At 34.4% G+C, this 16,032-nt stretch overlaps 1 protein-coding gene across 1 annotated transcript in view; it reads left to right on the top strand.

The window, feature by feature from the left end:
• rtknb (rhotekin b) overlaps positions 1-15,008 on the top strand; it is a 32,556-nt gene extending 17,548 nt beyond the window's left edge. The window contains exons 8-13 of the mRNA XM_067423940.1: positions 248-357; positions 446-565; positions 834-996; positions 8,299-8,403; positions 11,340-11,439; positions 14,649-15,008. Of these exons, the coding sequence (XP_067280041.1) occupies positions 248-357; positions 446-565; positions 834-996; positions 8,299-8,403; positions 11,340-11,439; positions 14,649-14,655 (605 nt within the window). The 3' untranslated portion in view covers positions 14,656-15,008. The remainder of the gene's footprint in view (positions 1-247; positions 358-445; positions 566-833; positions 997-8,298; positions 8,404-11,339; positions 11,440-14,648) is intronic.
• Positions 15,009-16,032: the final 1,024 nt, after the last annotated feature.

Below are 16,032 nucleotides of genomic sequence, written 5' to 3'. Positions count from 1 at the left end.
GTAGGGAATAGTGATTGAGAGTTAAGGGGACGATTTCGGATTCAGCCTGAAAATCTAGGATCTGTTCTCTCTTTATTTGGTTTCATCATTGAAATGGATAAAAAATTGATCTCCATCCATCCATCCATCCATCCATCCATCCATCCATCCATCCATCCATCCATCCATCCATCCATCCATCCATCCATCCATCCATCCATCCATCCATCCATTTTTAATGTGTTCTCCTTTTCTTATTTGTTTTCAGAGGACTCTTCGTTCTGGTTGCCACTCTATGGTAATGTGTGCTGTCGACTCGTGGCTCAGCCTCTCTGTATGACTCAGGATGTCATGTGTGGAAAACTCCGAATTCAGATTGTAATATTTTTTTATTGTAATTAAAAATAAATGTGCATTATTTTCCAATTCCCTATTCATTTATCTTTCATGTATTTTTGTACTCAAGTCAGACACCAATAATAAGGACTGGAGAGATGTCTACGGTGTCCTGAATGGATCTGATCTGAAGTGTTACCAGCAGCAAGATGATACAGTGACACCAGCATTCACCATTCCCATTAATAAGGTGAGAATGATTAATGCATCAGTTGTAGTTGCATCTTTTAGTCAACAGAGTGCGTCCAAGTTTGTTTATGTCCAAGTCGTCTTTGACTAGTTTTGTGTTATGCAAGTTTTTGTAGTAAGAGGCTGCGAAATGTGCTGCATGTCTAATGTAGTAATGTTTATGTTTATGTTAAATGTTTACTACATTAACCCTATGTGCTACTTACTATTAAATGCAGAATTGGTTGTTTAAACCTTGTCTTGAAGCCAAATGTTCATACTTGCTTTAGGAAACGCGTGTGCGTGCCACAGAGAAAGATCCGACTCTACATACTCAAAGTATCACCATAACCAACAAGTGTGGCGATGAGACCACATATACAATTGTCACACACACATCGGAAGACACACGTAGCTGGATGGAAGCCTTCTGGCAGCATTTCTATGACATGAGTAAGTACCAGAGCTTCCCAGAATGCATGTTATTAAAGCAAATCTATCGGTCTGTCTGTCCCTCTGAATAGCTCTAGCTATTATTTTGTTATTATTTTCTCTCTCTCTCTCTCTCTCTCTCTCTCTCTCTCTCTCTCTCTCTCTCTCTCTCTCTCTCTCTCTCTCTCTCTCTCTCTATATATATATATATAAAATGTTGTGTGATTAATTGACAGCACTTTAATATTTAATGATGCGTAAAAACTTTAACTCCATTAATTTGCTTCCGTGCAACCGCAGGTATGTTCATGAGGAAATCCGGAAAAAAAAAAAGAAAAAAAATTAGGAGTGTCTCTCATCACTTTGAAGATTTCCTTATTGTAGGGGGCAAGGAACAAAATTCCTTTTATGTCACGTTATGCAAACAAAATCACCTCTGATGCACAGTGTTTGTTGCTTCAGGCACAGATAATCTCACTCTTAAAGATGTAGGCCTCTTTACAGGCCTAACTGTAAAACAGAGATGGGATCCCAGGCCCAATCTGTTCCGTTCCCAAAATTAGACCAGTTTGCTTATCTGCAATCTTAATGTTGCTTTAGATAAAAATTCTTTACCATAATAAAATGACTGAAAGACATTATGCCTTTTTGTTGCATTAGTCCTTTTAGTATAAACTTTATATATTGTCTTATGTATTTGCATTGTTGGGTTTTGGTAAGTTCGTTCAAACTACCAAAGAAACACAAATTCTCATTTATTGATTGTATAAAATTAGGGCAAGTTTAAAGCTATTGCACCTGCAATATAATATTATATGTGACCTTGACCTTTGCAGGGAATCCAGCCTTGTTGCCTTACAGTCTGATTGAGCGACTCTTTGGTGGCGTGTTTTTGAGACCAGTTATGCCTGACTTTTCTATTGTGAAATCTTTTTAATAACTCCACTCACCTTTAATTATACAGTGACTGTAAAAGTTAAATTTGGTGTTGTTTCTTCTTTTGCGAGATGTTTTTATCAGTTTTTAACAATTTGGCCTGAGAAAGTAATAATGGAAGAAAGAGGTAAAACAGGGAGGTTTTGATCATCCGTTTTATGATGATAAACAAGCCATAGTCGCATAAATGTAAACGTGCATATTTGCATGAGCTGGCATTCGTATTTGCACGTGCATGGCAACTTTTTGGTGGGTATGAGGAACTGAATCACTTGAAGGACAAGTGTTATCTTTACTGACATAAAGAAAAAAAAAACCTACCGAACTGGATTTTTTCCTAATCATTCTTAAAGGCTGATGAACTGATGGAAGAGAATGTGAGATTTAAAGTACAGCAAACAAGTAGGGTCAACAAGTTCTGTCATGCACTAAAAAAGTACATTGACCTAATTAAACTGTAGAAACCAAATTAAAAATGAATTCAACGGCATTATTTACTCACTCTGTTTTTTTTTTAGCTTACATGACTTTTGTCTGTGACATTGATTTTCCATACAACTAGTTCAGGATGTTTGAAGCTGCGGTTACTGGAACAGCCATGGTTACTTTGAACTCCATTTGTATGAAGATGCATCTTCTAAATGTGGCCTTGTTTTTACAGATAACTGCTAATAATAGACTTGAGGTAAATAATAGCAGAATTTTTGACTGAACTATTCCTTCAGTCATGTGTTTGAATTGATTTGTTCCAATTTTGATTTTCAAACGTTTGTTTTGCCTTCTTGATGCATTACTAGTTGTTACAAAAATCTGTTTTGTTTTTTTTGTGAGTTGTCTGATCATATACACTGTTAAAAGCCTTTGTCTGTTGTTAAGCCTCAGATGAAAGTCGAGATATTTTCCCTTTGTCAAAGTAGTTCGAGGGTTTTCAACTTGACATTGGAATGTTACAGAATACTGTAAATTTAAGTGTCCTAGTGGCTACTAAAATCAGGTGTCACTCAACTACTGGTATGTGGACTTTAACAAAATCACCCAAATTCTTTTTCAAACATTGTCTTCAAAGAATTTCAGCATAATTCATAAGCAGTATTGTTGCTGAAGATGACATCAGTCTGACAGAATGTTCCAGCTCATAGTTTTATTTTATGGGGTTTCTGGGTTTCTTTAGTTCTTTTAGTTGTGCTTACACTTTATTTCCGATGGTCCAAACATTCTACTGACTATAAGTAACTATGCAACTATCTGTCAACTTATTATACTAACCCAAACCCTAACCACAATCTACAGTCAAGTAAAACTCTAACGAGAGTTGACATATAGTTGCAAAGTAAATTAAAGCGATAGTTCGCCCAAAAATTTAACTAGCCCATGATTTACTCACCCTCAAGCCATCCTAGGTGTATATGATGTTCTTCTTTCAGATGAATATAATCAGAGTTATATTAAAAGTCCTGGCTAATCTAAGCTTTATAATGGCAGGGGGATTGTTGTTCTTTTTATGAAGTCCACAAAAATGAATCTGTCTATCAAATAATTGGCTCCACACAGCTCTGGGTGGTTAATAAAGGCCTTCTGACGCAAATCATTGCATTTGTGTTAGAAAAATATCCATATTTAAAACTTTTTGAATTAAAGTTCTGGCTGATCTCCTTTCATGGAAAAGTGTTGAAAGTGCCCCTTCGGAGTTTAAGATGCATAGCGACATCTGACAAGCGTACCTGGTAGAGTAAGCTTTTGAACTGCAGAGGCACTTTCAACACTTTTTCCATAAACTGAATACGGAAGGTGATCGGCCGAAACATTACTTTATAAAGTTATAAATATGGATATTTTTCTTACACAAATGCATCAATTCACTTCTAAAGGCATTTATTAACCTCCCTGAGCCGTGCTGAGCACATTATTTCATGGACCGCATTTTTATGAACCCTGCCATTATAATGCTTGAATTAGCCAGGACTTTTTTTTAATATAACTCAACTTTTATTTGTCTGAAAAAAGTCATATGTATGTGTCATATACACCTAGGATGACTTGAGGGTGAGTAAATCATAGGCTAATTTGTATTTTTTCTAATGTTGATTTCAACATTTACTTATACATTATTACAATATTGTTAACATTATAGTGCACTGTGAACTATCATGAACAAACCACGAACAGCTGGAATTTTATTAACTAATGTTAACAAAGATTAATTAATGCTGTTACTAATGTTAACCAATACAACCTTATTGTAAAGTGGTACCTAAAAAAAATTGTCGATTTAATAGCCCTTTACTATTGACCTTTGACCTTTTAATAGCCTATATAAAATGGCATTTATAGAAATTTACATAAGTCAAAATTTAAAAAGGATTTAAAACTATTTTTAATTAATGCTAACTATTGTGTATGATAGTTTTAATGGATACACAAACTTATTAAAGTGTTCCAGCCAATAAACATGCAATGCTTCCATGGAGAGACTAGAATATCACTTTTCCAGCTAATCCTAAACTAACTTTTCTTCATGGAATAGAAAGAAAAGCCTATTTGTTCTCTTTATACAGAACATGGTTCAACAAAATACATGGAGTCCGTGTGGCTGGCATAATGGCTCCCTGGTTCATATAGGAACTGCGGCAAATGAAAACTGAGGGCCGTATCCTGGAACGCTGCTGTAAACAGTCAGGTCTAACTGTTCACTAGCTTGCCTTCCGCGACCATCAATCCGCTTCTGTCATCCGTCTAATACTCAAGAAACAAACCCTAGACATGGAAGTCTTGGCAAATTACAGGCTGATCGCCAACCTCACCTTCCTGTCAAAGGTTCTAGAGAAGGAAGCCACCTCTCAGCTCCACAACCATCTAAAACACAACAACCAAATCGAGATTTTTTAATCAGGCTTTCGCTCGGCCCACAGCACCTAAACTCCTGAGCTCTTCTCAGGGTGACAAACTACCTTCTTATGACAGCTGATTCAGGATCACCATCACTGCTCATTCTCCTCGACCTGGGGGAAGCAGATTAACATTACATTTTAATTTTTGGGTGAACTGTCCCTTTAAGTTTTCTTATGATCTCCGATTTCTCTCTCAATAAACCACAGCAAACTTACGGCATTGATCCTGCCTTTTGTTCTCAGGGCTCGCACCCGCGTTCTCTGACTTATCCTGGCAATGACACTAGTTCACCGTCCCGAAATTGATCCAAGAACTCTAGTTAGTAGAATGTCTAAAGTGAACTATTGAAATTAAGTGTAACCAAAACGTTTTTTACCTCCTGATCATGAATGACAGAATGAGCAAATTCCTTATAACTCTGTTTGTCCACCTTCAGATATTCATGCATGAAACTGGTTTTCAAATGTCAATAATTGCCTGTTAGTCAACAAAGCATTAATCCATCCCATCATTTAGATTTATTAAATATAAGAAACAGAATTAACTGGTTCACAGAAAATTAATTTATTCATTATTTGGTGATAATCAATTGGAGTTGAAAAGGATATTCATTTGATCCAATTCTTGAAATGCATTCATAAGAAATCTTCCCCAAAACTATAGGCAAAACAAAGAACAATGACTTACTTGTTTAGCACAGCACTGCCTACATTCCTGAACATATATGCCACTTGAAATACAACAAAGAGTGCAATACAAACAACGAGGGATCAAGAATGGGGTGTTACCTTTTATATCACAAAATTATGGGTATAAACGTATTATAATATAAGTGTTGTTAATCAATCAAATCATCTCATAGCAATCCATTTTGCAATTAAACCAGTCCATTCTTTTCAAATATTGTCCATCACAATTGATTATTTAATGGAATTATATAAAATATTTTAAGATTGTTGCAGATGTATCGGAAGTTAATTTCACACCCTTTGAGATTCACTTTCAAATGTTCCTTTTGATTCCAAATACCATTGCCCCGAGAGTCATTTCAGTAATGCTGCATTTTGAAAAATACAAGCTATTGCCAGTTAGCCAACCATGCACGTACTATTGACCCTTCACTCAACAGCTTTTGGCATCTTGGAAACCAAGTTACATTCTTGAACAAAAGTGAAACACAGAAAGATGTGGGTGGACGTGTTAAAATGGCTGATCTACAGAGATAGATTATCATTAGATGTCGTAAAACTGGTTTTAATTGAACACTACTGGAATAACAAAATTGTACAAGGAAGTTTTAATTTTAACCGTAATGAGGAAAGTTTCGCCTCAAAAAAGTGCTCTAGCGAAACTTAAATTAAATATAACAGTCTGTTAAACCAACCAGCAGATCTGTCTGTTTTTAAATGCATCATTAAAATCTCTTTTCTAAATGCATCAATGTTGTGCTTGCTTACTCAACACACTTTGTAACATAATAAAGAAATCTTATTGTTAATAATAAGATGGAAATTTGTCCAATTCACAAGTACATGTATGCTCGCACAGTACAACATTACTGTTAAAATTTCAGTAAAGAAACTGCTTGCTGCGCTTATGGATGCTTGTTTCCGCCATGTAATAAAAAGTGTATTGCAATATTTGTATTTATTTTTTTATAAATATGACATGAATTTTATAAATTCTCTTTGCAAGAAATAATGTCAAATTTTTCTTTTTCCTCTGCAGTTGTGAGTGTCATATTCGCTGTATGACTTTATAATTCACAATTCTTAAAAATTATTATTTATTATTATAATAATGGCTTTTTTGTGGAAGCTGAACAACGTTGTCTTTCCCTCACAACCAAAAACACACTTCTTTAGTGACATTGTTGATTTTGTGGTCTAAAAACAAAATGACAGCACTCGTGGCGGCTCCCAAACGAAGCTTGTTGATGGGCGTGCTCTTGCTCCCGCTCTGGTTGATGTGCGCACACGCTCCTCCGGGAGAAGTGCCCATGCAATGCATTCCGCACTTTATGACATCATACAGGGCCATACTTGAAAAAAAACTTTCTGAAACTTGTTCAAATCCTGAAGGAGTGTATTTGGTCATACGTCCAACTCATTTTGTTTCACATGAGAATCCAATTTTTTTAACAGTGTAAATAAGTCAAAATGCATGAAATAACATTACCATTAATTGTACAGTGTATATCTTTTCATGGTCTGAATACTTTCTGTATCCTGTGTGTGTGTGTGTGTGTGTGTGTGTGTGTGAGAACATAGATTTTCTCTGCAAGTTATAAGTCAAACTTCTTCGAAAAAAACTAATTTATAATAATAATAAGTCACTTTTAATATAATACCCTTTATATTATTTAATTATATACTTATATACTTTTACTGTATATGGTAAGGTTAAACAATGACCTTTTTTACTGTAGCTTTCATTTTAAAAATTACAAATGTTTTACTATTTGTTGTGTATTATCTCACTGGCCATCACCACAGTTTAGCTTTTATTTAAACACTCAATAAATCAATAGATTTTTCACAGAAACAGGCTACAGAAAAAAAAATGTCTTTGTTCTGGTTTCAGCTGTTGACAGAAAAGGGTTTGTTAACATATTTCAGTTCCACTAAATGACAGAACAACTCATATGCCTATAGTTATACAACTTCTAAATTATGATTAATTTTAAAAACATGGTGACTGATTTATAAAAATCGAATAAAATAAATCAGGGATGGGTCACCTCTAAAGTAACATCACCTTAACCTGTAGCACAAGCAGAAAACGCTTTGCTCATTAATCTTTAAATATTTTACAGACTATGTAACATTTGTGCATTTATTTAAGATGGAGCATTTTTTCACACCTAGTAAATAATAACCGCCTTTTCAATATAAATCGTAAAATCCTGTGCTATTCATGTTCAAAAGACTCGGATTCCTCAGCACTGAATCACAACACTGAATATAACTATTGTTTGTTGAATAAACTGGAAAGGGTACATTGCATGTTCTACATAATACCTTTATCTCCGACTGAAAAATAGGTGTTACATAATTGCCATGTTTTGAAAAGATAAGGACACGTACGTTGAAGCGGTTGAACAGTCTGGTTTCTGTAAAGTCGGCTTTGGTTTCTCCATAATGATGTCAGGAGATTATTGTTTGTCAAAAGGAGTACTTTCAGCATTCTTTGTTTTTTTTTTTGCCAAGATTTATATCCTTGTCCTATGGCTTATGTGTCATCAGTTGGAAAGCATGCAGTCTGTTTGGTGTGAAGTCAGAGAGTTCTGATGTCCTTAAAACTTTAATGTACAGTGTTCCTGAAGGCTTGAAATTCAATACATATCTTACACAAATATCTCTCAAAAAGCATCCTTGTAATCTGCAGCATTTTAGTTTTTCGTGAAAAGTATTTATGATGTGGCGTGCGAGAAAGATGTTTTGGGACTTATACATGCTCTAAAGTTTAACAACTAATGACCTGTACTTTTCAATATAGGTCAGTGGAAACAGTGCTGTGATGAGCTCATGAAGATTGAGGAGCCGTCTGCAAAGAAAACTGTGCCAGTGACATTAAAACAAGGATCCCTGTATCATGAAATGGGTAAGAGCATTGTGGGAAGTCAATAAGTGAGACACATTTGTGCAGAATTTTTTTATCGTCTCTTATACTTAAGACATTGCTCATCCTGGAGACTAGGCTTTTTCTGTGGTGTAATGTAAGACATTTTAATGTACAAATAGTGTTTTAATCATGTGCCCTCATAATCGTTAATCAAAATAAATTCCATCCAGTGAGGGCGGGGCAACCTGTCACATGAGAGCAACCAATAGCAAACCACAACCATCCAATTAATTTCTAATGGACAAAATCAAGTCTTTTTTTTCCCATTCATTTTATACATTTATTTCTTGTCTGAGAAGCTGATTCACAATAGGGAAGAACAGACTATCGCAACTTCCGTTTCATGTGAACTTTAAATTAATATAAAATGAATAATCTCATATTTTTGGGGTATTTTAACACATTCAGAATACATATATATGTGCATAATGTTTGCTGATGTCGGGTACTGTATGTAAAGATTAAATTATTTTTAGCAGCAGTGTAATATAATTTTACATAGTTTGATGACTAGATCCAATCAACTAGATACAAAAAAGTGAGTAAACATGTTTGTGAAAAACCTCAACCAAACAATAAGCAAAATTAATTTATTGGTAAAAGCCTGTTTTCAATTTTGTATTAATATTGTTAATATTTACAAACATCATATTTTACATAATAAAAACATACATTATATCAAATATATTTATGAGACTGTTGGGTGATAGCACATATAATAGCATGTATTATTATTCAAATAAATGATTGCCTTTGCAAATTAATAAAATGCAGTTAAACTGTCCATTGCAAAACAATGTACTGTATACAGTTTGATGATGTTTAATAAACCCTTTATATAAATTGTTTTTTGTCACTACTTAATATACCCTTTCTTCCATCAATGTAGTTTATAAATAAATATAAACAATTTTGAAGACTTAGCTATTATTCACCTTAAAATGTTAATACAAACTGCTACCTGTTTTTTTTTGTTTTTGTTTGTTTTTTACACAAATGGAGACTAGACAAGTTGTGGCGTCAAGTTGCTGCGTATTTTGATTGAATCTTTTGTTATACACACACATCCTAAAAATACGTATACTTCCTTTTGAAATTATATTATAATGCTGATATAATAATGCGTAGTGCACATTTGCCACAATCACCCCACCCTGTAGGGTGGAGATCCTTTTCAGAGGTGTAAGTTGACCGACAAGTGAACCAAGCGCAAAGCCAGACGTGCCGTCAGGCTATTCATTTCTTATGGCTTGTGTGACTTCTACAGCCAGTGAAGCGAGATGTAATACATTGCATATGTGCAGCATCTTTAAACTGCCATTCTGTGAAGATCATACCAGAACAGAAATAGCCAAGAGAGACAAAGTAAAAAATATGTGTTTGTCATGATGTGTTGACTGATTAAAAAGAGTGCAGAATGCAGAAAAAACTAAGAAAAAAGTCATTATTGTGTTCACTGACTGCCTATGTTAGTGCCCATATGACATGTATATGACTTTTTCTTCTGCAAAAAAAAAAAAAAAATTTTTTTTTTTTTTTTTTTTTTAAAGAATATACATTAAAGAATGTTTGAGTCAAAATGGCTTTGGACCCCATTGACATTGACAAGTGAGCAAAAAAACGAGTAAATGATGACACAACATTTTTGAGTGTACTATCCCTTTAATACACTCACAATGAGTGTGCTATATATGCATACAATAAGTGTACAATACATTTGAAGGTATTTAAAGTCGCATTAAATGGAAGTTTACGAACAAGATACAATGTAGAGCAGAATTTGATTTTCTCCATTAGGAATTGATTGAACTGTTGGATAGGTGTGGTTTGCTGTTGATCAAACTCATGTGAGCAGCAAAAAGATTTCATTGTTTTGATTTAAATATTACAAGGGCATGTGAATAGTTTATGTGCATGGATAAATCATTTATAATAAACACTGCAATATAAAACTATTCAGTTTATGTGTTTTTATATAATTACTTAAAAAGCTGCACTATGTAACTGTTCCGTCTGATAGACGGTGCCTATTTAAAACAAAGGCGTAGTTTGATTACGCCAAGTTTGAGCTCAGAATCTTGGGACATGTGGTCTTCACCTCACAGCCGGTGGAAAAGAATTGGGACTCAGGAACAAATCATGTTTATATGGGTGAGATTATTAACGTTACTGTAGTATGAAGCAGAGCAGGACCGAATGTTGAAGGAGCTGAGCAAGGCCACTGGAGCGATTGTTGCTCAACACACGACTCGCGAGCAACAATACTTTTATTATGACGGGACACAGTCGCCGGCGCTATTTCCGCTTTTCATGAGTATGAGGTAACGCAGCTCTGTTTATCATATTAAATAGATTTAAGTGTGTTTAAAATGATGTTATGACATTACTCTGTGTGTTCGCTCAGTGACTGCTGTGACACTTGTTGCACACTGCTAAGAGTAAAGCATTTCTGACAAATAAAACCGAGGGTAACGCAGATATGACGCAATTGACAGGTGACTCCTCAGATTCCTTGGTTAAAAGGGGGATTTTTTCAAAATTTACAAATAATTAGAAACATTTAGGATATTGTAAGTATTCAACTGAACAAAATATATAACACTGGCCTAGTGGATTTTGGGATATTTTACTGCAAAAATACTACATAGTGCACCTTTAAATATTATTTTCATTCAGTTCAGTGTTTTTTCAAATACTTTTTTAATATTTTGTAATTTCTTTTAATACATTTTAAGTGTTTAATGTAAAAATACAGCTCTGGAATTTTTAGCTCTGGAAAAATTAAGAGCCAAGTTAACATGGATTTCTCAGTGTAAAGTGTGTTAAGTAAAACAAAAAACCTTGGTAACATTTTTGCAAAGTTTCTTACTGCGTAGTTTCTTAAAAGTGTTCCTTGTCTACTTTTTTAAATACAGTTACGCCGTCATCCAACCAGACCAGAAACCATCTGCTACCTCTGAACAGACCGGTTTCTTCTGAGATCCAAAGCCTGCTATCTACCTATTATAATGACAGGTGATACAGATTCAGACAACTGGCACACAAGCACGTAAACACACACAGAAAAAAATGCATGTCTAATGTCCTCCTGCACTCTGTTGGCATGTGTGCTGTAGAACAGCAACACATCATAAAATGTACCAAATTCCCTTAAATTAGATGAAGCATGTTTGTGATGGTACACAATGTACCTGTGACACCTGAGTAAGTTCTAGGCATCCATGTTCATTTTAATGCCTGGGAGGGAGTGGCTTCCCTAGCTGCAAAATCATCTGATACGGTTCACCTTTTCATTTAAACTTTTTCATTATAATTTTATTGAACGTGATATAGCAATCTTGTTCATACATGCTATAATAGTGTAGGTGTGGTGTCACTGTCACACATGCCAAACTCTGGCACACAACTCTGAATCTTTTTAAATAGACATAGTGGTGAGTGATGTTTTATGGGTTGAAATATCCTCATACTTGATGGGACAGCTGAGAACAAACAAGTCTGTCTTAGACTACATGCATGACATATTAGCAAGTTTGTTGGGATTTGTGTTTTACTAAAGCACATATATGCTGGGAATTGTGAGGCAGATCCCCCCCCCCCCCCATCCCACCCCCCACCCCCCAGACAAGAATAATATATCATTATTTTATTTGTTTTTGTTACTGGAGAAAGCAAGCCCGGTTCATGCAATATTATTGGAAACATTTATTTTATTTTAAAGCTCCTTTTTGTATAATATGGGTGTGGTGAAGTGTTTAAGGAAGGCTCAGATTACATTATTTACACCGAAGCAGAAACAAGTGTTTAAATACAATACAATATGAAATCACTCGCCCAGTGTTCTACACCCAGTTTACTTTGTGGAAAATCATTTATGATTAATCCACGTTCTTATTGACATTAGATTTAAACAGGCAATTAATTATATACATTTTATTATAATTTTTTTTTTTTTTTTAATAATAAATGAATATAAAAAGTTGTTTTAAAAAGTTTTTTTCTTTTTCATACACTGTAAAAAAACCATTCTAGTGACTGATCGCATCTACATTTTTCAGTTGGCCGAATTTAATCTCTGTGATTTAAATTCAATTTGGCCAGCTGAAAAATTTAGAAGTGATCAGTCACTAGAAAAATTGATTAATGTTTTTTTTTTTTTTTTACAGTATAGCAGTGTTATTGATTTATATATATATATATATATATATATATATATATATATATATATATATATATATATATATATATATATATATATATATATATATATATAATTTTTTTAATTTTTTTTTATTTAACTTTGATATTTTCATGTTAATGCCGGTGTAATCCACATCTGGTAGCCGAATGTTGTTCTTTGTTTGGGTTTTAACAAAAAGAAAAAGTTTAAATCGCTTAAAACAGACGCGATTGCTGCTTCGAACAAGTGATATTCTACGGCGGCATCCATTCTTCAAAATATCTTCTATGTTCCGCAAAATAACGAAAGCCATAAATAAGTGCTCGCTGCTTGCCTGTTCACTCCTATCATACTAATGACAAGCATTCATTCTTGAGGTTAAATAGAGAAGACAGAGTTTAATTGGGAAATGTGAAATCTCATTAAAATACAGCTGCATCTGTTTTTAATTAATTCTCTAGTGCAGATGGGTGACATTCCAGTGGCCGCCACCTGATCTACTCTATTAATTACCATTTGCAACATGTGGGTGTTTGTGGTTGTGTGTGGGCTGCTTCTACACATCTACACACCCGTCTTAATTCATTCCGGAAAAATGGAGATGGGGACTTTCTTAAACTGTAGCATGAGGAAGTTAAATTAAACCTTACCCTCATGTTCAGCATTCTTGATTTGAGCAAAGAATTGTTATGAACGTTTCTTACCTGTGAAAATACACATTTACAGACAGTAAAGACATTTATAATGGTATAAAGGATTTCTATTTCGAATAAAGGCGCTTCTTTTGAACTTTCTATTAGAAAAAGAGTACCGAAAAACAAAGAGTCCCGAAAAACAAATTATTACGGTTTCCACAAAAATACAATAATACATTATTATATTGTAAAAATATAATAATTATATTAGCAAATGTTTCTTGAGCACCAAATCAGCATATTAAAAGGACTTCTGAAGAATCATGAATTGAAATCACAGGAATAAAATAACTTTAAAATATATTTTTAAATATTAAAAAAATTATATATTTAACAATATTACAGTTTTTTACTGTATTTTAATCAAATAAATGCATCCTTGTGTGTACTTTATGTAGTGATAACTAGCAGATTTGTTGTTAATTGGACACTATAGTTTTTAAAAACCCTGCCATAAATAAAGAATGGTTTCAAAACCATAACAAGAGGGAATTTGGTGATGATTTGTGCATTTTCCTGCATGCTGGAGCACTGTTACAAGACAATAAACTGAAATTAAGTGACTCGAAGATTATTGCATTAAAATTTTGGATCCGTGGCCCGGCAACTTAATCCCATAGATAACCTGTGGTCAAGTCTTCAAAAGGCAAATGGACAAGCAGAAGCCCACAATAACTCGATAATAAGGCAAGAATGTGTCCCAGAAGCTAACATCCAACATGCCAGAAGTTATAAAGAAGTACATTGACTCTTTGCATATATTTAATGCTTATACCATTTGTTTTTTACCAAACATGTGAAAAAATGATCTACAAATATTGTAGTAGCATTCATACTCCAGCGACTTTATCTGGGGGTTGTCACTGTCATCACATGTTGTCATTAGAGCACACTTGTGAAAAAAATGATGTTGAGTTATATTTTAAGACATATCGTTAAATGTATGCATAGTTTTGAAGGGACAAACGCGCACGTACACGTCAGAGTCATAGTCTTGTGGGCAGCGCTCCAACACATAACACAACATCGCTTCAGGCAACCCAAGTTCGAGTCCCGGCCGGTGGTCCTATCCCGAACCTGTGCCCCTCTCTCCTCCCCTTACCCTTTCTGGTTCCCCTTGACTGTCCAATCTAATAAAAGCCAATCTAATAAAAAAAGAAACATGCACGTATACATGTAGATGCCATAAATTACATGATTTTTTTTTTCCACACAGAGTGACTTTTCCAGTTTAGGTTTAACGAGAATGCCACATGTAAATGAGTGACAGACCACAAGGAAATCAAGAATTTTTTCTATATAATGAATTTGTTTGTTCACACTCCTCTGCCTCTGCTTCTTTGTTTCAGTTACTGAAAGGATGAAGACTAAAGAAAGAAAACCTGTTTTGTGCACAGCTCAACACACCCCAATACAGCACAGCCTATACAAATCTTTGCAAAATGAACCATTAGATTACTTTATTCATCCCACTTGTGTTGCGACTTACCTAATTAATAAATTAACTTTGATTTTTGTAAAATTATTATTGTGGACTGTTACAACAGACAATAAAATTGCACAGCTACATAGAAATTTGAAGCGAATATTATAGTTTAGCGTCATTATGCAAAAATGAGAATGCTGCTGTTGGCCAATTAGAAGCAAGCATTCTAAAGAGCTTGTAATCATTTAAAATATGGTTGTTATAAAAACTTTTTAAATCTTTTCTTCTTATTTAGTTATTTCTCAGTTTACGGTTGTTAAGATCTGAAAAACATATACTGAACACTTAAGTGAAAATTTCTTAAAGAGCCAGACCACTGGCCGTTTACCTTGATACTGTGCAGGATAAGGACTTCCATTGCATGTGTTCCTAAATTAAAATCACTCACTTTCCTGGAACATTTTTACTTGCTACAAGCTATGGAAATCCTGCATGACAAGAGTTTGACAGATGAAAGGATTTTTCTTATTCTTTTTTTTTGGCTAGTAAATATATATTGAATCACCCAAGGCCATCATTAAGCAATTGAATCTCATGTCAAACTTTTGTTTAATTTAAAAGGGTTTGCAAATGTAATGGATCTGTATTAGGGGCATGACATTTACTTCCATAATGTCAAATCAACCATCAACCAATCCATATGAATGGAACCCCAACACTAAACCTTATTGGGTTTTGTTTTTGGATTCATCAAGATTACAATTTAACACACAATTCATGAAACATTTCACCGTTTTCTCACTAATCTCAAAACTACCAGCTTGTACAAACTCCCACTTCAAATTTAACTATTTTTGTCAAAATCATATTTCCTTTTGTCAGAATCAAACTTTATCCTCATATGACACAAAACCCAACAAATACCCAGACTACTACCTATAGAGAACACTGCTGAGATCAGCATAAAACACTAACAAAAACATCCTTTAGACAAGTCAGGAATCATTTTACAGCTTAATGTCTATTTGGTATAAAACATAAATAGAGGGGTGCAGACAGTACCGCCGCTGGCCGTCTTGATGCCCTACGCGCAATATTTTTAATGGTGCCCGCGGATGTCGCGTTAACGTATTATGCGCGTGGTGGGAGCGGCGGCACTGGGTGCAGATTCAGAGTGAAATTCAACAGTATGCCTTAAGAAAAGCTTCATTTCATTTACAGGATGAAAAACACTAAAAGCTAAAATAGCAAATAATTGAATACAGACTTGGTATGCAATAGACTATAAACCAAAACGCACAAAATAA

Source organism: Pseudorasbora parva, chromosome 18 (genome assembly GCF_024679245.1).
Source record: "Pseudorasbora parva isolate DD20220531a chromosome 18, ASM2467924v1, whole genome shotgun sequence".
In the NCBI taxonomy this organism is placed as follows: Eukaryota; Metazoa; Chordata; class Actinopteri; order Cypriniformes; family Gobionidae; genus Pseudorasbora; species Pseudorasbora parva.
The sequence above is the reverse complement of the archived record's forward strand: the minus strand, read 5'-3'. Positions and strand labels throughout refer to the sequence as shown.